Source organism: Eleginops maclovinus, chromosome 11 (genome assembly GCF_036324505.1).
Source record: "Eleginops maclovinus isolate JMC-PN-2008 ecotype Puerto Natales chromosome 11, JC_Emac_rtc_rv5, whole genome shotgun sequence".
Lineage (NCBI taxonomy): Eukaryota > Metazoa > Chordata > Actinopteri > Perciformes > Eleginopidae > Eleginops > Eleginops maclovinus.
In genome coordinates this window covers 8,128,301-8,154,047 of record NC_086359.1, presented here as the reverse complement: position 1 = coordinate 8,154,047, position 25,747 = coordinate 8,128,301, and the positions used below count along the sequence as shown (strand labels likewise).

General features: G+C 41.3%; 3 protein-coding genes across 5 annotated transcripts; 1 reads left to right on the top strand and 2 right to left on the bottom strand.

Annotated features, from left to right (window-relative positions):
* Nucleotides 1-807: 807 nt before the first annotated feature.
* alg5 (ALG5 dolichyl-phosphate beta-glucosyltransferase) lies at nucleotides 808-5,824 on the bottom strand. Its single transcript, XM_063896184.1, has 10 exons — nucleotides 5,729-5,824; nucleotides 4,978-5,149; nucleotides 4,457-4,503; nucleotides 4,122-4,190; nucleotides 3,913-4,005; nucleotides 3,700-3,813; nucleotides 3,557-3,616; nucleotides 3,326-3,477; nucleotides 1,695-1,780; nucleotides 808-1,372 (listed from the first exon to the last, which is right to left on the bottom strand). The coding sequence occupies exons 1-10, from the start codon at nucleotides 5,789-5,791 to the stop codon at nucleotides 1,260-1,262; spliced, it is 969 nt and encodes a 322-aa protein (XP_063752254.1). The 5' UTR covers nucleotides 5,792-5,824; the 3' UTR covers nucleotides 808-1,259.
* Nucleotides 5,825-6,501: 677 nt separating this feature from the next.
* On the top strand, nucleotides 6,502-9,530 carry exosc8 (exosome component 8). The gene is made up of 11 exons (XM_063895850.1): nucleotides 6,502-6,603; nucleotides 7,053-7,089; nucleotides 7,207-7,270; nucleotides 7,359-7,432; nucleotides 7,519-7,564; nucleotides 7,685-7,790; nucleotides 8,042-8,087; nucleotides 8,172-8,268; nucleotides 8,439-8,559; nucleotides 8,644-8,750; nucleotides 9,317-9,530. The coding sequence occupies exons 1-11, from the start codon at nucleotides 6,587-6,589 to the stop codon at nucleotides 9,433-9,435; spliced, it is 834 nt and encodes a 277-aa protein (XP_063751920.1). The 5' UTR covers nucleotides 6,502-6,586; the 3' UTR covers nucleotides 9,436-9,530.
* supt20 (SPT20 homolog, SAGA complex component) lies at nucleotides 9,453-24,019 on the bottom strand. 3 transcript variants are annotated; one of them, XM_063895847.1, is made up of 24 exons: nucleotides 23,891-24,019; nucleotides 23,290-23,385; nucleotides 23,088-23,123; nucleotides 22,849-22,974; nucleotides 22,022-22,148; nucleotides 21,825-21,928; nucleotides 21,319-21,435; nucleotides 21,110-21,163; nucleotides 20,776-20,915; nucleotides 20,425-20,581; nucleotides 19,971-20,027; nucleotides 19,765-19,842; nucleotides 18,377-18,546; nucleotides 18,252-18,284; nucleotides 18,033-18,144; nucleotides 17,806-17,911; nucleotides 17,181-17,336; nucleotides 16,442-16,754; nucleotides 16,247-16,362; nucleotides 13,399-13,454; nucleotides 12,920-13,030; nucleotides 12,362-12,452; nucleotides 11,652-11,740; nucleotides 9,453-10,442 (listed from the first exon to the last, which is right to left on the bottom strand). In XM_063895847.1, exons 2-24 carry the CDS (start codon nucleotides 23,290-23,292, stop codon nucleotides 10,296-10,298), a joined length of 2,499 nt encoding a protein of 832 aa, XP_063751917.1. In that variant the 5' UTR covers nucleotides 23,293-23,385; nucleotides 23,891-24,019; the 3' UTR covers nucleotides 9,453-10,295. The 3 variants fall into 3 exon arrangements, with proteins under 3 accessions (XP_063751917.1, XP_063751918.1, XP_063751919.1); XM_063895848.1 differs by having other exon boundaries at nucleotides 16,247-16,359; XM_063895849.1 differs by lacking the exon at nucleotides 11,652-11,740.
* Nucleotides 24,020-25,747: the final 1,728 nt, after the last annotated feature.

The following is a 25,747-nucleotide window of genomic DNA, read 5'->3' as shown; positions in this document are numbered from 1 at the left end:
CCCCCTCCCCCTTTTTAGTAAATGGTTTAATATCTTATTCTTCATCTGATGTTTTTAGCTGTTAAATATAATTGAATATAGCATTATATAAACTGTGGGGGTCAGATACTGCAGATCTCTCATAATATTTCACAGATATCCCTGAGCCCCATCTCCCTCTGAAGAATGCATGATAGTTGTGGAACAGTGAGACATAGTCACACTGTGTGTAAAGATAATGCATCTGTTCAATTTTGTATTTAAATATCACACTCACACACAACATAACAATAGCACGGTGAGGCTTTGTGTTTGACTGTGTAAACAATCAAAGCTGACTCATACAAGATCAGACCTCAGGTCAACAAATTATTTTTTTAAAGTAACATTGCAATTAACCCCTTAAGCTTTCCGAGTTTGAAAAAGCAGATGGATCATCTCCAGCACAGCTCTTGCTGGTCCAGAACTCTGCAGCTAAGCTCATACTCATGGCCCTGGCTTCATGTACCATTTGATTTTCTAATCTAATGTACGGATTTCTGGCTTTATGATAGTTTTGCTTTTGCCTTTGTTGCTTATTGATCTCAAACAGTCTCCCACAAGGTTTTATAGAAGCCAAATTAGTTCACTATTTTTTTTGGTTTGTCTTTTTCTTCATTTTAGAACTTAAATTGTACAGTTTGGGCACTTTAACACATGGTTTTACACTGTATATTGTTTTCTCTACCTTTAATCATTTTCTATATTTATTCATCTTTCTTTTTCAACTGACTAACTTACTAAAAGTTGCAGCTGTCGGTTAGTAGGTTAGTAATTATTATCAAATCATAAATCAATGACATGTTTTATTTTGGTTCAAGTCATCCAGCCCATACACCCACAACCCCTCCTTTTTGGAAATCGTATATATAGTAACATTTATTCTACGTGTGAGAACGATAGCACACGGATTACCTGATCCTTCACATTTCACAACTCTCTCTCTCACTTACAGCTGATTGGCCACAAAATAAACATTAAGTAACTAAGAACATGGATCAGTCATACAGACGTTCTGTAAGCCGTGGCAACAGAAAAGTGCGTGTAACGGCGGCCATCACAAGCCAAAATCCACATTTTACAAAAGGCAGGAGCATGGAAACTCGCAACTGTGTCAAAGGATGTGAAGTCCTGCACTTTGTTCACTGTGGTGGATTACACGGTTGTTGATCCCACCTCATCCATAGGTTTGATGGCAATCTCAAAGGCCATCTCTAAGACACCAAGGCTTTTCTGATTGGCTAGTCAGACTTAAGTGACTGCAGCTTCCATGCTCCGGTGAGGTAACGCAGGCGAATGAAGAACAGATCTCGTCCCATCTGCAGCCAGCTCCAAAACGGGACCAGCTTGGACCCTGGCGGAACAAATGCGAAAGGCTCTTCATTCTCAAGTGATACTTTGATATTTTACTTTGCTGACATTTACGATTGTATATAACATTGAGTGTATAGAGTGAAGAGTTGAAAGGGAAGCATCACACACAGTAAATGTCAGTCAAACAAACAAAAGAGAACAAATCTCAAGGAGAGTATAACCACCAACACGAACGTATATTTACTCTGAAGTGTTCATCGAAAGGAATAACTAAAACATACATATCAATAAGCCAATCACAGATTCACAAGAACATGCAGCAGATATATTTATAGATGGCACATGTTCCATGAAAATCCTACCTTCTATTTCAGTCCAGTTGACCGCCACCTCTGCTATGGGGATTTTAAAACACTGTGCGATATACAGGAGCTCCACATCAAAAGCCCTGAGGGAAGAAAGATTAGGAGGACAAATGAAGATGCATTAAAATGACAATTCATACCATAGGCAGCGTTTGTTTAATACAGGGAATCACTTTGTCTACAGCAAGGTCACATCAGATAGGCATGCTAGAACTAGGGATGGGCTCGTGAAGCTTTAGGGCTTTCTTGTTCTCTGTTCCATAACAGAGGAATTGAATTGGGGCTTTTAACACAGCACACGCAACGATATCTGGTGGTATATTTAACATGTATAGAAATTGACTGGGCCGGTTCCCGACACCAGGGTGATTTTAACTGCATATGTTGACTGTAATATTGTCAGACAGATGTTTCTATTTTAGAATTGTTTATTTCTACTCTTTTAATTTCTAATGCCTTGTTTTGTTTTATGCTGCTGCAACACATTTTCTTCTCCTAATTTGGGATCAATAAAATACATATTATCTTATAGAAATTTCACATGCTTGCTTATTTGTAAATCTGTAATCTTTTTTATCAGAATCAGTAGTGACGCATTTCATATAGATACTATTGAGCATCTAAATGTTATATAAAACAATTAATTAATTAATGCATTGTCTAGTTATTCTTTATTTATTCTCACACCATCTTTTATGGTGTGGCCTGCTGGGGCTGCAGCATCTCGGCTGCTGACAGGATCAACTGAACAGAATAATAAAGAAGGCAAGCTCTGTGCTGGGGAGTCCTCTGGACACTGTGGAGGTGGTGGGAGACAGGAGAATGGAGGGCCAAGCTGTCCTCCCTGCTGGACAACGTGTCCCACCCCCTCCAGTACACACTGTCCGCACTGTGCAGCTCCTTCAGTGACAGGCTGCTGCACCCGCGGTGTCTCACGGAGAGATACCGCAGGTCCTTCCTTCCTGCAGCGGTCAGACTGTACAACCACCATGGCCCCCGGTAGACCCCCACACATAACAACACAGACTATAACACCCCACACCATGTGTGATATAATGTGCAATATCTATATATTTTTAGGTCTCTGTAAAATTGTGCAATCTTTGTATATATTTTTTGTAACATGAAGCTGTCTGTGGCTCTTTTTTTTCCTCTGTAACAAATGGAAATGTTCCTCTGTGGGACGAATAAAGGGATTCTGATTCTACATTATAAAATATGTTGTCTGACACAAAACCCTAATGTGCGCTGGTAATCATGTAAGCTGCAAAGTGATGTGGTGGGAAAGTGATGTTCGTAATATTAGGTTATTCATTTTATAACATTACTACATAATAATAAATAATTAAAACTTTGGAGACATTTGAAACATAAGTTACGTGGTATTTCTCATTTGATACAAGCTCCGACACAACGTATGGCAAAGCTGTGTTTTATAGAAGTGGTCTTTATAACTTTGTCCTGATACTTGCTCAAATGTTTGCTCAACAAGTGTCTTATTGGTAGCAAATCTTATCATTTCCAAACACCGAGCCAAACAGCTCAACAGGTTGACTATTTAAACACAAAGGCATACGACGGCTGTTATCACAAGGCTACACTGAGTAGAAAAGTGTAGGAGTCCTTACCATCGCTCGACGTGGAGACAAGAGAAGGTCTTGAGTGCAGCCTCGCGTGTGAAAAGCTTAAAGCCGCACTGTGTGTCCTTGATCCCTCTCACGCAAAAGAACCACACCAGGAAATGGAAGCCATACATCAGGAATGTACGAAACATGGATCGCTGTGGCAGAGACACAACAGTGGTTATTTCATAGTTAGATTCTTACAGTCTAAAAAAGGACTAAAAAAAAACCAAATACCTGAGCTACTGAGTCATCCTCCAAGTGAGCTCTGGAACCACAGGAGATCGCCATGTTCTCCTAAATGTAAAGACAGGCATGTTATGGAAGGCAACACACTAAAGTATCCAAAATAGAACAAGAAAAAAAAATCAGCACCACACCGGTTTAGGGTCGAGGTCGTCAAGTCCAGCCTCCACTTTCTCAATATCACAGAACTTTGTAGCTCCATCGGCATCTGCCATCAGAATGAATTTCCCTCTGGAGCTCAGAGTTCCCTTAAAGAGAAACAACATGAGAAAGATAAATAAAGAAAATGCACATTGTTGCTTTGTGCTGCTTTCAGAGGTAATGTAGTTACATCACTACCATCTCACCATGCGCACAGCTCCTCCTTTCCCCCTGTTCGTCACCAGCGTCAGGACTCGCACTTTATCAGAACCGTACTTTTTACTGTACCGCATAGCAACCTGGCAGGACGGCACAACAGAATAAAACAAATCTGTATGTGTATCACTTTGGAATGTTGGGCAAAAAATGTGTGTTTTGGTAACAACTTCCCCCAAAAATAGCTTAAATATATCACCTCTGTGGTTTTGTCTTTGCTGCCATCATCAACCACAATGACCTCATAGGTAAACGAAGGGTTCTGTTTCTGCAGTAAGGAAATCATTTGAAGGGTTTATTTCACGACAGGCACTTTTGAAGTTCAATGCTGCCACCTACTGCCCACATCAGATACAGCCATATCACCATCTTTGTTCAGAATTACATTTCAGGGGATGATAGAACAACTTCTCATTTAAATCATTGATGAAATAGACTTTCGGATTTTTGTTATTGTGTTCTTTTTATCCAAATACAATAAAGGTGTGATTATTGTTTTCGTTTAGCACTGCCTACATGAGGCTGAACACATACCTGTCTGTTTTCCAGGTACTCTGTAGCTTCATCCAACATTACAGGCACTGTAATGACACACATTTAGAGGGATATAAGCACCAATCACTGCAGGTGCACAGTGACACAATCCCTGAGAGAACAGGATTATGTCATTAAAACTGAGCCGACCAGGGTGGAAGCTGGATGCTTTTCTTGTCACTTGTTCTTGCACAATTCATAATTCAACTCAAACTAAACTGTGCCTTTATTGGCTTAAGCTGCAGGAATTTTGAAGAAGCACAACAATCCAAAGGTCCTTTAAACATAGACATGTGCCCTGTCATATACATATTCTGTCACTCTGCAGTGTAATGCAATAACATAGCTAACTCCCACTTGAACCAATGAACATTACTTTTGACAGTCTGCTATGACAGTAATCAGCAACATCAACAGGTAAGGTCCCTGACTGCACATGTTACTTTGCTGATGCTCCTGACAATAAGGAAGGTGTAACCCTTATATATACACAATCTGTTGTATAACCCCCCGTCCGTAACTCACTTCGAGCTCCTCGTTGTAGGCTGGGATCACCACAGAGAGCTCCCGGGAATGGGGATCATGCAGGCTGGGAAAAGGCTCCTTCTCTCCTGTTGTGGTGAGGAAGTATTTCTCCTTCTCATGGCGTGTCAGGTTAACCATTCCGGCAGTGACGTGTGCCATTATGAGCACCTGAAAGGGGAGAAATATGAGAATGGTGTTCTTGTTGCTCTTGCTCTCAGGTAGACGTTGTGTGTTTTAAACAGAAGTGCAATTTTATTTTCAAAAGGAGAAGACAAGAGTTGTGCCAATATCTAATATCTTCCAATAAAGTCTGTGATGTAGCAGAGGCTCAATCTTTGATGCTACCAGGATTTAATGCAAGCCAGACAAAATCCACATTATTTGTGTTAGGTGCTAATTACAGTTTATATGTTGCAGTACAGAATCAGATAAAATGTTTGTCTTATTTCTTTATGTTATTTTCTCAAACTACTACTCTTCCTGCTTCGTTGGTTTATCTAAGTCAAGAGTGCCTCAAGCTCTTTCTTTTCATTATTATAATTAAAACGCAGAAAGCAAATTCAGTTACATACAATGCAGGGAAGTAACAGAATAAATATTTAGCTCAAAGACTTCCTACATGACAAACATACATAATGAAGGAAATCCATATACTGTCAATCAGGGGGTGCAACAGCTTTTGCTTCACATAAAACAAGCTACCAAAGACCCAAAACTAAACATTTAGTCAACAGTTTGACTACTTACCACGATAAAACCTAGAGCTGCCAATGCGACCAAGGCTTGAACTATTTCACAGAGGAAATCCATTTTCCATAAGTTAGCCTGCAGCCTCTGACAGACCACCAGTCAAAGTGGCTAGCTAAAAAAAAAGCTAGCTTTCCTTCTCCTTCCTTTCTCTTGGTGTCTTGCAGGCGGTCCTCTGACTTCCAGGGATACACAATAAAGTACAAGCTCAAGACAGTGTTATGCCGGTGAATGTACACAATAAGAGAGCCCCTATATTTCCTTTTCTCTTTGGGCAGTTCAGTAACTCCACTTCCAATCACAACTGAACACAGAGGCGGAAGTGACAGCCTGTTCTCGACACATCATCATTTGCAGGCAAGAGAGCACCGAGCAGCCCTGTGACACTCACTGCCCCCCAGTGGACAGGAGGAGCAACAACTGCCAGAACCAAATATCAGTTTTTAATAGAAAAGTAAAAGATAGTTGCGTCCAAATGAAAAAGAAAAAAAGCGTTATATCACTTTGGTATTATTGTATTTATTTGGTTTATTACAACACTATTTACAAAGACATTAAGGATGCACTAGAAGCCAACATTTTTTTTTGTACATAGGTCTCATTTAAGAGCAATAATGAGTAAACAAACCCCACACATCTTGGCATTAAAATATATTAATTTAATAGTTAAAACATGACGGTTAATATCATTGTATGATTTCCATAATCAAATAGGATACCAAGACAATTGGTATCCTACTGTGAAAGAGGAAAATGAATCAGCTTGTTTGTTGTTAATGTTGCATTTGATCGCCGATATTCTTTCTCTCCCGGCTGCCGTAGTGTGTACAGCAGACCCACGTGGTTAATCACAACATCATGGCGGCTGGTTTCAAGTAAGACAGATTAGACTGTAGCTATTACGCTGAAAATAACACATTTTGTAGTTTTTATTTTACAACTCTTGTAGCGCCAGATCCTATCAGTCCATTGACTGAATTGAACGTGTATAGTATAATAAGCGCACTTTCAGACTTGTTAAAATACTGAGTCCTGCTGTGCTAGTTCGCGCTGCAGTCGGTACTACCTGTGTACGTATGTCAGTCTGACTGCTGAACAGTTAGCTGTAATACAACAGAAGCATTAACATAATAAATAACATATCCGACTTTCTTTTTCAATTATCTGATCGGATCACCGGATGTATCCGCCATATAGTCAAATTCTAAATGACAAGCGAATAAGCAGATCTCTCATTACGGATACATCCTTTTATAACAGTTATGTCTGTGCATGCCAATATTTATTTAATTTAACTCTTCCCTCCTTATTTGTACACTTCCAGGATTGCTGAGCCTCTGGAATACCACAGGAGCTTTCTGGTCAGTGATGAGAAGACACACATCAGCACAGTGTTGACAAGCTTGTGACTGGTTATACCTCTATTTTTGATCAATCACTGTCAGCAGCCATATAACATTTTAATGTTCCCTTTTCAGAAAGAAAACTGTCGACCTGATGGACGGGAGTTGTCTGAATTCAGAACAACAACACTAAACATAGGTGAGACAGTGGTGATTAATATATACAGGAAGTATCATTTTGTTTTTTTCAAAGTCTAAATCAGAACGAATTTCTCTGCTTTATTCAGGGTCCATAACCACAGCAGATGGCTCAGCTCTGGTGAAAGTTGGAAACACAACAGTGATATGTGGGATCAAAGTGGTAAATGATCATTAACAGATCTTTTGTTTCTTAATCTGGACCAGTTGACACAAATGTTCACTATATTCCTGTTTTTTCCCTCGCAGGAGCTGACAAACCCTTTAGTGGAGGCACCTGGTAAAGGTTTCATCGGTGAGTGCAGTGTGAATGTGTTGATTTAAGGAAAGGTGGGGGTCAAATAAACAAACAAACATTTACCACATTACTCTAGCCATCAGGCTGCAGAACTTATATATTATTTTATCCATTTAGTGCCCAACGTGGACCTTCCACCGCTGTGTTCGTCCAGGTTTCGTCCGGGTCCACCAGGAGAGCAGGCGCAGGCGGCCAGCCAGTTCATTGCTGATGTTATTGAAAGGTGCAACAGACTTAAACATTTAAGTTTTCAATTTGCTCATTGATGCAGTTGGTGGGTTTAGTTTGGCAGAAAAAGGATGGTTCCTAATTGAAACTGCTCAAAACCAGTTCACTGGACTATCTCCAACACTTAGGAATCCCACCCTAACAATCTAGCTTGATGAATCACGCTACAAACAAAAGGAAAATGGGTATTTCTGATTGACTTCTACTGCTTTTACTAACCTATGTTTGTTTATGTGGGTCTTGCAGCTCTGAGGTGATACAAACAGAAGACCTGTGTATTGAACGAGGAAAGGTACATTGTAGATATATATAGTGGTGCTGTTGATTGTGATTGTTGTAAATGTTATCTCATTGGTTCTGCTGATTCTGATTGCAGCTCTGCTGGGTACTCTACTGTGACATGATGTGTGTCGACTACGATGGGAACGTGTTGGATGCTTGTATCATCGCCCTGTTGGCTGCCCTCAAGAACAGTATGTGGTGTTAAAAAATGACATACAATTATTTTGGTTATATTACTGTGCATATAAAGTACTTTGACCATGATCAGTGATCTATCTTTCTTTTTGTGTTGGTAAGGCCACAGAAATCTATGTTTTGTAAGCTTTTTATAGTTTATTAACAGTTTCCCTGCTCCCTACAGCACAGCTCCCAGAGGTCACCATCAACAAAGACACTAGTGCGCCGGAAGTGAATTTAGAAAAGAGAAAGGGCCTGCAGATTCACAAACATCCCGTCGGAGCCTCTTTTTGTGTCTTTGATGAGTAAGTGACTGATTTTCAGTGCGTCAAGCCAGGATGAAAACTGTAGTTTGTGTTCATTGTAATCCTGACCTGCTCTCTGTACAGCTCTATAGTGATCTTAGACCCCACAGCTGAGGAGGAGGGTTTGGCGACCGCTCACCTCACTGTGGTGACCGATGAGGAAGAGCGGCTTTGCGTTGTACACAAACCAGGTCAGAAACAGTCTGAAATGAATCGCCTCCCTGTTGAAATTAACTGTGTAAATACACTTTGTTGTCTAAGAAACTGTAGTTTTAGAGTTCATGTAGGATAGGTTTGGATTTGTAATACAATTCAGTAGATTTTAGTCAGAAAATATGAGAAAAAAGCTTTAAAAACATGGCCATTACGAAGTAAAGCTGATATGTTTTATTCTCCTCCTACAATTATCAAAGTATACTATACAATTAAGTATAGTAAACTTTTATAGACTAGATTCCTACCCTTTTAATTTGCTGGTTATTGCCAAAGTTGAGCTCATAGGGTTGAGATTATCACTAGAGAGATTCACGAGTCGCAAATATTAAATAGAAAACCCCAAACAGAACACAGCATAAATTTGTAGGAAATAGTGAAGTATTTGTAAGTCGTGTTTTGATTCACAGTGCAATAAAAGTGCATTTAACCTCAACTGAAACTTATAATCAACTTTGACTTGTGTTTTGAGTTAAGTGAGACATTGTCTAACAATGCTCCTCCAATGCTAAATCCTCTCACTTTGACCTTGACTCTGGCTCAGGTGGGACGCCGCTGTCGGCTGAGAAACTGCAGGAGTGCATCGGCAGAGCAACAGTGCGACAGAGAGAGATCCAGACACTCGTTGATAAAGTCATACATAGTGTGAAGACGGCAGAATAAAGACCCCCAGACAATGCTTTGTATCTAAAAGCTGTATTTTCCACTGTCAATATATATTCTTTTTTTTTTAATAACAATAAAACTGCTGACAAAGACTGCCTAAAAAATTATTTCTCAGTGTCCAGAAATATCTCACACACTCAGTGATGTCTCGTAAGAATACACTCATGGCTCCTGAACTAATTTAAAAGGAAATGCCTTTTCAAAATGTGCTGTACAAAAGCAGGTACACCAGCTTGCATGTTCATCTTGATTCCTCGGATGAGCCCTGTGCCTGGATGGCTAACAGAAGAAAGACTTCCAACAGACTGAGAGGTAGAGAGCTGCCCCCAGGCACTACACCAAGATCAGATTTGCATTTTCACATGTAATGGTAATATGGAGGATTTGGTGTCAATAAGCTCACTGGGATCCGTGCTTAAAGGGCAGTTTCTACCGGGGTCAACCAAGCAGAGTCAGGCAGGCTCATGAGGAATCCTCTGAGAATGTGCATTCATAATCCTTTCAGTCCCGGGGCCCCCATAGAGAAAAGTCTTCCTGAAGGGGTGATGTGTTATTGTGAAAGCCCATCACATATGAGAACCATCTTATTTCATCTCAAAAAATATCAAAAAGGTTCTTAAAGTTTAGGGCTCCCTGTTCTAAAAACCCCATCCTCTGGTGGACACAGTTTAAGTTCTCCAAAAACTCTGACAACCATTACAAACACATTTTGTCAGCTAGAAAAAGAGACACAGAAAGAACAAAAACAGTTTTTTTTGGTCTGCAATCTCCACAGTGAGGCAGACAAAGAGCACAGTATGGACAATTCATGCCCTTGTGTAGCAAGGGGAAGTCTTTTTTGTGTGATTTTCTGTCCGTCATGACTTCGGGAGGGGCTGTGGCAAGCTCCTCTTCCTCTTACTTCTTGGTTGGCTGGCGGTATGTTGCCGTGGCGCTCCCACCTGAGGGACCGCTGCTCCCATAGCCATTTGCTGCTGCTGCATTTGGTGCTGCAAGAACTGCAACTATTCAGGGCAGGAGAAAAATGAAAACAATCATCAGAATAGATTTGAACAAGCCTTCATAAATGGCAGTAAGGTATTCATAAGCATCGGTAGCATGGTTAAGAATCATTCACTGGAAAAACTATTGGGCAGACTATCACTAAAACCCAGAATAAATGTATATCTTAGATTACCACTAAAATGCTTTGTGTAATAGAGCTATAGCAAACATAAAAGGCATTGGTTAGTGAAGCTGAACGAAAGCCTGGTACAACGTACAAGAGGCGTGTGCGGAGAAACACAGAAGAGTGGTTAATGGGTTGCAGAGGAGGAAGAAGGGAGAAGAAGGAAGGGATACAGATTTGGGACAAGTCGGCGTGTGAGGCAGGATACAGTCAAGCAGCACCAGTGGCAGTCTGGACACAAATGATTGCCTGTGGTCCTGGCAAAAAACAGACATGCAGCTTAACAACCGTGCGATCCGCTCATAGTAAGTCAGCAACTTCAACCGGGCAAATACGTCACAATGTTTAAACACTTTACTTCATGCTTACAGTGTAACAGCCTATCATCTTTAACCTGTCATGATGCAGTCAGCAACATTATAACAGTGTGTGCCCAATGACAGTATTTCAGATTGTGTCGCTCAATGCTTTGTGAGACCATGCCTCCCAGTTCGACACGCTGTTAGTTGCTGCCATTGGAGGTGCCACAAGCTCTGGTGTGTGGGCTGCTGGGACTGCTGTGTGCTGCTTTATCATACAACATATTAACCAAACATACAACACAAGATGGAATGAATGATGTGGAACTACAACAGAGAAATAATGATGGAAATCAGACCTGGGGTAATACTGTATCACCTACAACTTTTCAGGAGATTGAAAAAATGTAAAAAATAAAAGCATGGACGACTCTATTCAGCTTTTATTCAAGATTTGTTGTAAATAAAAGGGAAATGTAAGAGGATGTATAAAGAATAAAACATGTTCTGGTTATTTTAGCTTTATAAAGGACATAATTGTGTTTTTGTGTTAAGTGTTTTTCATCAAAATGTTCCCAGGTCTGATAACAAATAATAATGGATTGGCCTAATTCCCTGAGAGTGTATAGTGTAGCACAACATGCACCTGCCAGGTAAATAAAGGCATGGAGAGTTGGCTGAAACATCTCACTGTTCTTCTCATAGACATGTATATGTGTATATAGATGTTAAAGTTGCTGTATTACTTGGATCTGTGGCTGGTGCTGCTGCTGAAGCCTTGGAGAAGGCAGCGGGGGCCCAGACCCGTCCAGCCCACAGCCCAACTGGGACAGCACTAAGGAGGGAGGAGGGGGGGGAGGGATTCCCCAGAGGGAAGGATGTGGCGGGAAGAGGGAGAGAAGCAGACGGAGGAATGGAGTAGGAATGAAGTTTGAAGAATACACATAACGGCAAAGGGGGAGGAAGTGTTGGTAGGGTCATGCACACGCAAGGAAAGAGAAAAAATGAAAAAACAAAAATACCAGAAGAGAGGAAATTGCAATGTAAATGTCCGTGTGCAGGACATTTACAAGTATTATTAGAGCAGGGAAGTGGGAGAAGGAGGAAAGGAAGACGGTGCAGGAGGGAAGGAAATAAAGGTGGGGACAAAACAAAGGAAATGTAGGAGAGGAGAAGGGGAAGTTGAGTCTCTCCTGTCAGTTGTTACACGCTCCACTGAGAGGAACAATGACTAACTTCAGAAACATTGCCATGTTAAGTTCAGACTAGGAGTCCTTAGGTATAGTATTTACAATGCTGAGTACATTAGTGAGTCTTATCTTATTAGTACGAGTTAGTGGCATGGTGTTTTGAAACAGGTTAATGGAATGACCAAAGATAAATGTGTTAGCAGAATGTTTAGTGTGATTTAATGCATATCTGAGTGTGTGAGTGTGTGTGTGTATTTGGGTCATACCTGCTGCTTGTGGAGACATGAAGCCTCCGACTCCCAGGTTGATGACCGCTGTTTGCTGGTTTCCTAAACTTTGATCTGACCCCTGGTCACCCTGCAGAAACAGAAAGGTACAATTAAAAAAAGAGAACTAAGTTCAATATGAAAAAAATATATATAGGGATTTTGCAAGTTGTCAGTAGGGTCCAGCACCACCAGTAATAACGTGGTTATTGTCTTCTGTACCATAACCCCTCTTGAAGGGTAAAGAGTGTCTCAACAGCATGCATGAGGTATTCCACAGATGTTCCATTATGTCGTAAGTCTGGGCTTCGGCTGGGTCATCCGAGCAATTTCAGATTTTTGTTCAGAAGTCATATTTGTCAAATCTATTTGGAAATGTTATATCTTACAGTCTCTGGATAACTCATTTTGGATGCTATTAATATTTCAGACATATCAACTGAAATGTTTAAATTCCAAATTGAGTCTCACAGAGTTTTTGATTCCTTGTTACCCTTATAGAGGTTCCTTTCACTGTGTGTGAATGTGATTGAATGCAAATGTAAGTGTGTGTCTCACCGTCTCCCCCTGCTGCTGAGGGCTGGAAGTGGCCGACTGGCTCTGCTGTGGGGAGAACTGAGACAGCTGCTGCTGCTGCAGAGAGTTAAAGATGAGAGGGCCAGTGGGGATCTGCAGATGTGTAACACAAACACCGACAAATGAAAAGTGTGGGAGTAACAGAGAGGGAGAGGAGGATGCAGGGGGAAAGGAATAATGCACACGAAAGGAAACAAAGGAATGAGAGCAGAGGGAGACAGGAGAATTAACAAAGCAATCAAACAACACAGGGAAACTACACCAGAACATCAGAGCTAGAACAACTTGATAAAGGTTGTTCACTAAATGGCAATGCAGTGAGAAGCAGGAATAGGAATTGAGGAAATTGAAATTCCTCGTCGCTAGTTGTGATAACACAGGTTCTGTACAGTCTCTATGTCAGATAAATACCCATTGCATGCGGCTTACAGTGTTACAGACTAACTGGTACAGAGTCATACCTGCACGAGGTTCAGCGGTCTCAATCCAGCACTGCTGTTCAGGCCAAAAGGACTCCCTGGAACACAATCAGAGTTACATTCACCACACAACAAACGGACATTTCTTTACTATATCATCGATGTTATTTTCCAATAGATCCTATAAAAACATCTTTCTGTCTTGGGGAAGAGGAGTGATCTTTGATCTTTCCTTACCTAAGTGTTTAAGTTTCAAGGTGTTATTGGTCATATGCACAGCATATACAACTTGCATATGTTGGCAATGAAAATCTTATATCCCATGCTCCTCCAACAACTCAACATACATGGTGCGAATAAGATAAATAAAATAGTGCAAAAAGAGAGAAGAATATTTACAATAACAACAATACAGATTTAAGGATGTGAAATATATACATATGTGGAATACATTTAAAGTATTTAAAAACACTGTACAGTAATTTAAATACTTTACACTGTTGAATGAGGAGGTATGGACAGATGCATATATTACGCATAAACAGATGTATATGGCAGATATGTATAATATATAGATATATGTGTACTACAAACAGATATGTATGGCAGATGTGTATAATATATATATATATATATATATACAGTGGGGCAAAAAAGTATTTAGTCAGCCACCAATTGTGCAAGTTCTCCCATTTAAAAAGATGAGAGAGGCCTGTAATTTTTATCATAGGTATACCTCAACTATGAGAGACAGAATGAGGAAAGAAAATCCAGAAAATCACATTGTAGGATTTTTAATGAATTAATTTCAAATGATTGTGGAAAATAAGTATTTGGTCAATAACAAAAGTTCATCTCAATACTTTGTTATATACCCTTTGTTGGCAATGACAGAGGTCAAACGTTTTCTGTAAGTCTTCACAAGGTTTCACACACTGTTGCTGGTATTTTGGCCCATTCCTCCATGCAGATCTCCTCTAAAGCAGTGATGTTTGGGGGCTGTCGCTGGGCAACACGGACTTTCAACTCCCTCCAAAGATTTTCTATGGGGTTGAGATCTGGAGACTGGCTAGGCCACTCCAGGACCTTGAAATGCTTCTTACGAAGCCACTCCTTCGTTGCCCTGGCGGTGTGTTTGGGATCATTGTCATGCTGAAAGACCCAGCCACGCTTCATCTTCAGTGCCCTTGCTGATGGAAGGAGGTTTTCACTCAAAATCTCACGATACATGGCCCCATTCATTCTTTCCTTTACACGGATCAGTCGTCCTGGTCCCTTTGCAGAAAAACAGCCCCAAAGCTTGATGTTTCCACCCCCATGCTTCACAGTAGGTATGGTGTTCTTTGGATGCAACTCTGCACTCTTTCTCCTCCAAACACGACGAGTTGAGTTTTTACCAAAAAGTTCTATTTTGGTTTCATCTGACCATATGACATTCTCCCAATCCTCTTCTGGATCATCCAAATGCCCTCTAGCAAACTTCAGACGGGCCTGGACATGTACTGGCTTAAGCAGGGGGACACGTCTGGAACTGCAGGATTTAAGTCCCTGGCGGCGTAGTGTGTTACTGATGGTAGCCTCTGTTACTTTGGTCCCAGCTCTCTGCAGGTCATTCACTAGGTCCCCCCGTGTGGTTCTGGGATTTTTGCTCACCGTTCTTGTGATCATTTTGACCCCACGGGGTGAGATCTTGCGTGGAGCCCCAGATCGAGGGAGATTAGCAGTGGTCTTGTATGTCTTCCACTTTCTAATAATTGCTCCCACAGTTGATTTCTTCACACCAAGCTGCTTACCTATTGCAGATTCAGTTTTCCCAGCCTGGTGCAGGTCTACAATTTTGTCTCTGGTCTCCTTTGACAGCTCTTTGGTCTTGGCCATAGTGGAGTTTGGAGTATGACTGTTTGAGGTTGTGGACAGGTGTCTTTTATACTGATAACGAGTTCAAAAAGGTGCCATTAATACAGGTAACGAGTGGAGGACAGAGGAGCCTCTTAAAGAAGAAGTTACAGGTCTGTGAGAGCCAGTAATCTTGCTTGTTTGTAGGTGACCAAATACTTATTTTACCGAGGAATTTACCAATTAATTCATTAAAAATCCTACAATGTGATTTCCTGGATTGTTTTTTCTCATTCTGTCTCTCATAGTTGAGGTATACCTATGATAAAAATTACAGGCCTCTCTCATCTTTTTAAATGGGAGAACTGGCACAATTGGTGGCTGACTAAATACTTTTTTGCCCCACTGTATATATATATATATGTATGTGTGTACTATAAACAGATGTGAGTAGACATTCACAGAGCTCAGGACTTCAGCAGTCGTTTAGGTCTTAATATTTGGTTTTCATTCTATTTGTTATCCCTTGTGTTCATTTTTATTTCTATTAACTTTGATTTATTTAAATATTTTTATTGATGACATTTTTAGTCTTGCAAAATTTGATATGTTGTTGTCAAAATGAGTAGTGTTTTTTTCTGTACTCTAGGGGGCATGGTTGTATGACGTGCTTTATAAGTAGAGGTGATTTGAAAATAGCTTTCTGATACACTGCATGTTATACAGGCATTAAAGAATAAAGACTACCTTAGTTGTAAAGTTACTTGTTTAAAACGGTGTTCAAAATGTCCTTGAGAAAATCAGTAAATCCTAAGTGAGTCTTCGTCAGCTGCAAACTTCTGACTGTGCTGTTGGATCCCTTTTGGTAAATGAGGTCTTAGGCTTGCTCCTCTACAGTGAGATCATGGTCAGTCCCCCTTGGGCCTGTAATTCACTGTTACTCTTAAGGACGTGCCTGTTGGTACCCTGAAGTTTGACTTTTGCAGGTCATAAGGAGACTGGCCATCAATGATTATAGTAATACTTAAGTAGACATTGCATCGAAATCTCTCACCAGTCTGTGCTGCGGACTGCATGGTGGGCATCAGCCCTGCAGGTGGCAGGATTCCACTCAGGTTCAGGCCTGGACCCAGCATGGGGCTGGAGCCACTCATCAAGGTCTGAGGACTGCTACACAAACAGGGAAAGATCGTCATAATATGGCAAAGCGACTAGCAGGTCAAAACCCAGTGACTGTTTATTTTCTTACCAGACAGAGCTGACCACATTGATGAAATTGAGCCCTGCCGGGTTGCCCATGACCTGCGGAGAGGTGGTTCCCGTGCTGATTGACGTTCCCATGGTGGGCAGGGGAATGGTCATGACGGGCAGTTGCTGGCTGAGAGCCAGTTGCTGCTGGGCGAAGGGCGTGAGGAGCGTAGGCTGCGTCTGGCTCTGAAGCATGGAGGGGTCCGAAGGAGTAGGGGTCAACGAGAGAGGAGCGGAGAGGGAGTCGGTGGGGTGCGGTGTGGAGCACGGCGTGTTTGTAGGAGTGGGGGTGGATGGCTTGGGGGTCCCTGATCCTAAAAGTAGGGAAAGTTGGACAAAACAATGAAGAAGACTTATGAGGAAGCAGGTAATACCTATCATGTTTTATAAGTACAAGAGCGGTAAATGAGAGATTTATAAGCTGATTTTGCCAAGTCAGTGATTTGTTTGAGAATGACATGGCTTAATAGAGGAGGATTTTCCTGAATAACAGTTTAAGAATTAAAATTGAAGCTCTCATATCAAAACTACCCCTCTTTTTTTGGCAATTTCCAAAGCAGCTGGTTTTAATCAGACCACACAACACATGTGCTTGTTCAGATATGCTCCATATTTCCTAAGACCTGGAACCTTGTCAACCTCATTTTTCATAATTAGTCAAAAAATTCCAGTACGAGTCATTTGCACAACAGAGACTGATGAAAGCAGCCAAACAGTAAGTCGGACTCAGCTGTACTCACTCTGTGTGGAGCCCATGGGGGAGAGGGAGGCCGGCGACAGCAGGCCCACCTGGCTCAGCTCCATGGAGTGCTTCCTGTTCAGAGACTGGCTTTTGGCTGGAGGGGGCGTAGGACACTTGAGTAGACCACTGGTGGTTTGTGAACTATATGGATTACCTGATGGAGAAAAAGAGAAGCCGAGATAAAGGCTGCATTGGTTTCATGATCCCAAACAGGGAGTATTAACTAGACCTAAATCTACACTCATCCCGTCCACATACAAGAACTTTATTGTCTTGCCTAAGTCAGTATTTAGCATTTCGTGCTCCACAACCAACTGAACAAAAACCATTACACAATATATGATACATCTGTTCTGCTAGAGTTAGTCAAACTATGACGTTTAAGGAACTCCAGAAGAGTTTTTGTTACGATTTAAAGTTCGTCCCTATTTCCAACAACCGTCTGGGGTGAATTTGGTTTGTTCAATTTTGAAATGTCTACAGATTTTATTGACAAATTACTTTAGTTACCCTTTATCCCTCTTTTTCTGCATTTTTTAAAATCCACCTTGCTCTCAGATATTATGTTTGACCGTTACATGTTTGCCCTTTATATTTGTAAGAAAAAGGCATACAGTATGTACCTGAGGAGCTGTTGCCTGATCCCGAAGGCAGTTTGATGGGAGGGGGTCGGTGCTTCACCGCTTTCGCCAAAACCGACGCCTGGAGCAGTGGAGAAATACCATCACCCTGCAGATGACATTCAAATTATTAGCAAGTGAAACACAAAAAGTAATTAAAAGAATAGCTTTGTTTCTTCAACAACTCCAAACTCTATTCAAAAGGAAGAGTAAATCCGCAAAGTACTTACCTCATCTTTGCTGGGGGAGGGTGGCCCCTGTGCCACCGTGCCTGAGTTATGGGACATCTTGACCTGACACTTTACATCTTTCTCATACACTCCTTTGTACTGATTGAGAAACCTATGAAACAGGCATAACATAAAATAAATACCACACTCTCTGATAATATATCCCTAAAACCTGTGTAACAGGATCAGCTCTGATCAGAAACAATCATGCCGACTCACCGGTTTGCATCTATCTTGGAGCCTATCAAGAACCTGTGAATGAGACAAAAGAGGCAAAGGAGAGTGACTTCAGGGTGGCATTTTAAACAAATGGAAACTGAATTAGTCTCAGAGACTGTCCTTACGTGGGATGTATGAGCTTTAGGTCTGTGCTGTCCTCCTCTGCCTTTGGTTCTTTAGCACAGTAGATCTTCCCATACACCAGTGGGTCTCCCATCGACTGGAAGATTGACACCTTGGTCCTCTGGGGTTGCCCTCCCACCTCACACTCAAACGTGTAGTCATCTACAACTTCCTGTGTAAAGAAAGCGGACACGGACAAGTGAAGGAAAGAGGTTTGTATAAGTCGTACAAATGTTAATGATCTGTAGTTGTGAACTCTTAATAGACTGATGAATAACCATGTAAACTTTAGTTCCCATGAATATTTATGATTGTATTTTAAGACAAAAAGCACAGAAATAAGAAAAAAGGAGAAGAATCGGAGGATGAAACCAGATAGAATCGGAGGATGAAACCCTCTTTATTAGTCACAAGCATGCACACAGCAGAGCACACACAGTGAAATTGGTCCTCTGCATTTAACCCATCCTAGTACTAGGAGCAGTGGGCAGCTATCGTGCAGCGCCCGGGGAGCAATGGGGAGGGGGGATTGGAGGTGTCCGGTGCCTTGCTCAAGGGCACCACAGCAGGGCCTAGGAGGTGAACTGGGACCTCTCCAAGTAGCAGTCCACTTTCCATATTTCAAGTCTGTTCGGGGACTTGAACTGGCGACCCTACGATTCCCAGTCCAAGCCCCTACTTACTGAGCCACTGCTGGAGAAGCAGGAGTAGTAGAGTAATTTCACAAAAAAGGTGAACTACTGTTTAATGATAATTCAAAAACATTTAAGCTCATTTTAGCAGCTGGAGGTGCCATGTATCCTTGCCTGGGCCTCGCACCATCTGGTTTAGGTCCATATTTATGAAATATTATCTGAATTAAGAGTCCAGCACAATTTATGGACAGAAACAATGCCTCTGACATTAAAAACTGCAGTCCAGTATACTAGTATCCTTCATGGAGCTATTCAACATGCAGTTACTGAAGTTTTGTGTTTATTTTATGGTTCATTAAAAATAAATCTATTTCAAGTGATTACGCCACTAGGGAGCTATCTTTTTCCACTTTCCTAATTCAATACACCAAACCAAAGCAAGTAATTTTTGGGGCTTTTTGCCTTTAATCGGATAGGAGAGTGACAGGAAAGTGGGATCCGGAAAGGACCACGGGTCGGGAATCGAACCCTGGTCACCGCCGTACGGTGCAGGTGCCCCAGCCAGCTGCGCCACGGCCGGGGCCACAAAAGCATTTTTTGAGTACAGATCTAAGCGGCTGCAGTGTGAGCCTTGGCATCCCCCGCGTCTATAAAGCATTACACAATGACACATAACTACTCCCTGCTTATGACTAACGGCACACAGCCAGCATTGATCTGTGTCCTCGGCGTGTTAATGCTGCTGTCACACTTACCTCAGCAGGCCAGATCACAGTATTGGGCTGAGAGTCCTCCAACTGCAGAGACCTCTCAACCACAGCGTACTTTTCCACCTAGAGCAACACACCGACAAATCCATCTGGTTTGTTATCCCCTACATTATAACTGCCAGAATATGAGTTGAGTGGGTTTAAAGTGGTGTGTGTAATTGACAGTGTTATAGGACCATTGAGCTACTTACATCAATTTCCTTCGGCACAGTTAGTTGGCAGTTGCTCTGCTTCCACATGTCAACACACTGCAAGAGATGACAGGCGAGAAAAAGGTATGAACAAAAAGCACTATGACAGCCAGCACTTGCTTATGATGGAGTAGTTAATCAGATTTTCTCAACAGTTGTGGAAAAATAAACAGAGAAGAAGCACCAACTTGTTCAGCTATTACTTAAATGTCTCCCTTGGGAAATTATGAATGCATTTTACCATGGCTGAACACAATTGTGGGAGGCAACCTTGCCTTGAGTTGCATTTCAATTTGCTATGTGTCCAGATCGACAGACAGGTTTATAGGTTTACAGCTTTATCATGTCGGTGAATATCTACCAAATAGTAAACAGTCCCAGTCAGCGTTATCGTATGTGCATATGCATAAAGTGTTAACATGCTTGTCAAATAGCGGATGTTTTGACTACTAACGTTTCCGATCTTTGAGATCTTCAGGTCTATTACAGGAGCAGGTTTCCTCTCCTTCCTCCTCTGCAGGTAGTCGAAGAGTCGTAGCTGTGGTGGCATGGGCAGATGGGAGAGCTCTTGCTGCCTGTTCAGTGCGGCTCGAGAGTGCCTCTTGTAACACCTAAGATACAAAAGAGAAAAAGTGAGTGTCCTAAAATAAACCAGGCATTTGCTTCATCCACTGTTTGATTCATTTCACAATCACAGAGCTTTCACTTTTGATGTGTTCTATTCATAAAAACACAAGTGAGATTATTTTTCCTGGCGGGACTGAAATCAAGGCGATTTGATAGAGTGGGTAAGTAGGTTCTGTACCGTTTCATGGAGCGAGTGTTCATTTTCTGTTTGTGGTGGAGCAGGCGGTTGGCTGTGCAGGTGACAGAAATAGAGGGGTCCAGGCACAGAGGTTCAGCTGTGGCCAAAATCAACTGACTCTCCAGCTGTAGTTTGTCATCCTATGGTAGAGAAAACAGGTGCTACTGTAAACACCCATCAATATGCCGATGCTTGAGGGGCTCAAGACACACAAAGGGAAAATTAGCTAGTGTTATGATCAAGTACGTTCTTTATAAGCTGAGGGGAAGGATCAATCTTAAGGTGTAAAATAGGATTCATTTTTTCTAATGGACAAAAAAACATGACTCTTTACCTGTGTCCACTTGTGGTGGTCACTGGTCATGGCATGGACATCACAGATAAGAGTCTGCAGGCAAAAAGACAAAAAATCAAGTAAGCTTCTTTATGGTTCATCTTTATGGTTAGTAATGACTTTTTCCACTTATTCCATGTCATAAACAAAAAATACTAGAGAATTTGTTTTACATTTTGTTACGGTCTTAATATGTTCTGTTGCTTTACCTGCATGGTTGGCCGCAGAAGAATGTGTCTGCTCTGATAGGTTGGCATCTTGGTATTACCAGACTGCCTGTAGTCTCTCACCTCAACTATCACACAGCCACAGTGGAAGATGTTCACCTGAGACAAATTGCACATGGCGGATGTCAAAGCCTGATATCAAAATGGGCGAAAAGGGACCTAAGACATGGTGTTAGCATGAAAACTGCTGAAACTGAAAACTTTTTCTCAACAGTAAAGCACACATCTGGTCTCTTTACGCATCCAAGACATAATTGTTAAATTGTCTGAAGCATTTAAATATGCTTTAAAATACCAGCTCTGTTGTTACTAGGGCTGCATCCCACTGTTATTATCACTGTCCATCCCACTTTTACTATTAGTGCAAATTGGCGTGTTGTTTAGTCAGTCCAAAATTCAAAACCATTCAGTTTGATATGATTTAAAACAGTGAAAAATTTAAAAAGCACCACATGATTTTTCCATATAAAAGGTGTAAATGTTCACACCTGTGATTTCTCCAACAGATCCACCAGAATAGGAGGCAACTCCTCCGCATCTAGGTACTCTAGGAGTTCTCCTTCTTCATATGGCAGTCGGATGGTTTCAGAATCTAGAAAGCAAAACAATCAGAAATGTTACATAAAATGAACAACAACAAAACATAATTTAATGGACAGGCATTTGCTCAACTGCTTTCTCTTACCAGAGCCATTTTTGCCCCTAAGCATTAAAGAATAGCCTTCATTCCCAGGGTACAAGTTGACCACCAGACATGATACGGACTCCTGAGACACCAGCTTCTCCAGTAGATTCACATTTCTTCTTAAATTCTTGAGAGAAAAATAAATATTAGCACACATAGGAGATAAATCCTAAATATTGGCAACAGAAATCTCACATGGTCATAACCAAGCCAAATCTTTATCAGAAAAGTATGTTTACCATTGCTTAGCACCAATATTAACCTTGATTTATATAAATATGACGTATTTTATTATTTCATTACATGTTACTTAGCTGTAGCTTTTATTGAAAGAGACTTGCATAAACTTTAATACCATACACAACATGCTTACGGGGCAATTTTTGGGTTAAGTGTCTAGCTCATGGAAACTTTCACATGTTGACTGCAGGGGTGGGGATTTACCTTTGACCTTCCAATTGGAAAACACCCACTTATAGCCTGCTAACCAGCCCCCATTATTTTGACTATTTGGAAAATATTAAACAGCTATTTAACCAATCAATCTGAAAGCAAACAGACCTGGAACATTTAGTAATAAACCTGTTGTTATTATTAGCAGTAAACAAAACAGGACATAACTTTGACACTCTATTGTGAGATTATTAGTAAGAATAGCACACAAAAAAAATCACTTGAAATATCCGTATTAAAATACAAATTTTAATATCTGGAAAACCACATTTCCCCCCACTTAGCCTACTTCCTGCAGATTAGAATGAACAAGGTTTTAATGCATACCTATAATTACATAGTCATAACTGAGAGTCTAATTGCATAATACACACCTTTAACTCTGGCTCTTTCTCACATTCCTCTATGTAGAGCTCATAGAGCTTCTGATACAAACTCTTCCTCCCGCCGGATGAATTTCTTCTTCTGGCTGGTCGTTGTCGAGCACTTTCAACAATGTACTGAATTAACAGATAATACACTGTATTAATGAATGCACAGGCCATACATGCAAGTTAACACTGCTCGTTTATTTTTCTAGAAATATACTCATAAATACATATATTTTTTTTACCTCAGCTCGATCCAATGCATATTCCAAAACTTGTTGCTTTGGGTAATAAGAGTAAAATAAAACAGATCAGTCAAAATGGAAACTCCCAATTTGGTACAGAATAGAACAAACTGTGCAAGTCCTGGAGAATGATGCTTCAGCTGGTCAAAAAACTGTCTACTAAATGTATAGAAATGGATCGAATGCAATAGATTAAATTTACCATTGTGGTCCACCGCCAGCTGCAAGGCGAGTGACGGTAGACGATGCTGTCCTTTCTGCCCCACACTGTCACCTTCCTAAAGTGACCATTCACACCCTGCACAGCAACACAGAAGACGTGATGCAAGCAGCAAGAATATAAAAAAAGCAGACAATCGATTCACATATGCACATAAACACTCGGGTTGGCTGGCAAGTTATCAGAACAGTACCGATGCCAAATAGCCTGGCATCCTTCAATCAGATGCCACACACAAACAGCGAAGAAGACTTGACGAGCGAAACTGTTTCATCTTAGTTCTTTCATCCTCTGCGTATACTTTAACATTATCCAGCAAAGTAAACACATGCAAAATAGGTCTCAGAGTTTATAAAACCGTGTAGTACAGGTTAGTTAACTTTGATGACTGGCAGCCCAGAGAGTGGCTGGGTAGCAACAAGCTCGTTGATGCCTGACCGTTGGGGCTAACATGGCTAACGTTAGCATGCTAGCCCGTTCCTAGTGGGAAAGCTGTAAGTTACCAGCTACGCTACTGATGTTACATCGTCTGAGACACAAAGTAATAAAGCGACGTCTATCTTAACGAGCAGGATGGACTTGCCTTCTAGATTGCATAGCGATCGACGGTAGCTCCAATGCAAGAAAACGAAATGAAATTGAAATATCAGTGTCTTCATTGAAAAAAAGTCGGAGCAGCAGCCATTTTCTTCCAGTGTGACAACAACAGCTAAACTTCCGGTTTGGGCAGCGGTGGGCGGAGCCACCCTGAGGGCCCACTTCACAACTGATGCTTGATCTGATGAAGTGAGACACGCTGTGTGTACAATAGGATATGTTTAATATAATGTGATGTCTATGAAATACTAAAACATCATAAGTGTTCATTGACTGTAACTACTTCCAAACACGTTTAGTTTTTTTTATCACTATCAGTGGCGGGCCGTGCATTTCACACCTAGGCCTTCTCTTAATGCCATCATTATGACGCCATGGCTCTAGAAACTATACATTTAGACAGAAACGCAGTATAACCGGGCGTTGCATCACCTTAACATAGTCAAGTACAACAGAGTTATATTAATATTTCCGAAGCATTTATAATCAATACATCAGCATTTACAGTTAACTTAATTAATCAGATTATCTGACAAACCGCTCCTTGACACCTGTGTCTGTCACATAACGCAGAACAAGTGCCAGCTGTGCTACATTACCCACATCTGACGTCTCGTCCACCATAACAGCGACAAAGGGTGCTTTTTTAATCTTCATTTTGATCTCTTCTCCCATCACTTCAGCAATAGCATAAATCAGGTCGTTTTGTATTTTGCCTGACGTCCCAGTAAACATGTTGTTTGTGTACAGGTGGAAATGCAAATCTGTGTTGTTCTCAGCAAGAAAAGAAAGAAGCTCCACGTAGTTTCCTCTGTTTCTGGACTCGGCGCTTTCATCGTGTCCCCTAAATGAAAGTTCCTGTTTACCCAAAAACAGGACACAATCAATCAGTCTTTCAATATTTCCCTATTTTTGTTCACCCTTTCGTTGTGGAGCTCCGTTTCCCTGCGCACTTGTTCGTTGAGCTGTAGATCCACTCGGGTGTCCCCAAAGGTTTTCAAAAGCACCAGTGCTTCCAAGTGCCCAGCTGTGCTTTGGTGTCTCGTTGCTGCCTTGGTTAGACAACTCAAGTTTGCAAATTTAGTGTGGCTCCAAACACCAAATCGATCAGTTGCAAATACCAGGCATTCCCGGCAGTACAATTTGCAGTGCCTCTCGGAGGCTGTGAGCCAGGGGTACTGCTCGTAGTTTCCCTGCTGTGCTAGGCTCGCTAGCGTTGGAGTTGGTCGTTCCCTTTTCAAGATGTGTAGCTTTACTTGAAAAGTTCGTTTTGAAAATGGCGTTGTAATTATATCTTCGACCAAATTGATCTCTTCTCCTCCTTCAGCCATTGTGGGTTGAAAAAAATAGCTTGTAGAAATCTACACAAATTAGCTCGCTCAAGTTCTAGTTCTGTTTGCTAGCTTTGCCCATAGACTCTATGGCTCTGCCTACTGCCTAGCTCTGCCTCTCAATAGTACGTATCCAATCAGAAGATGTGCACGTGCTAACGTTAGCGTACGCCTGCTAGCTGGCCCGTTGTCGCCACCTCGAAATCTGATTGGTTAAGGCCACAATTTTGTTTGCGTTCACTTTAAGCTACAGCCGCCCGCACTGTTGATTCTGAAGGCCTAAGGGCAGATTTCTTTGACCCTAGCAACACATTATGGCTGAAATATGATTGGATAAAAGCTCTAACATAAAGGCCAGCCGTCCAAATCTCGTTCTGAGGCTGGAAGCAGCGCAGCCAAGACGAACGCTATAAAATGAAGAGAATAGACTATGGGGAATAATTTATTACGTATTTGTGGAAAAAATATATCAAAATTTAATTTATATTCTGATGATGTTTAGGCCAGCAGAG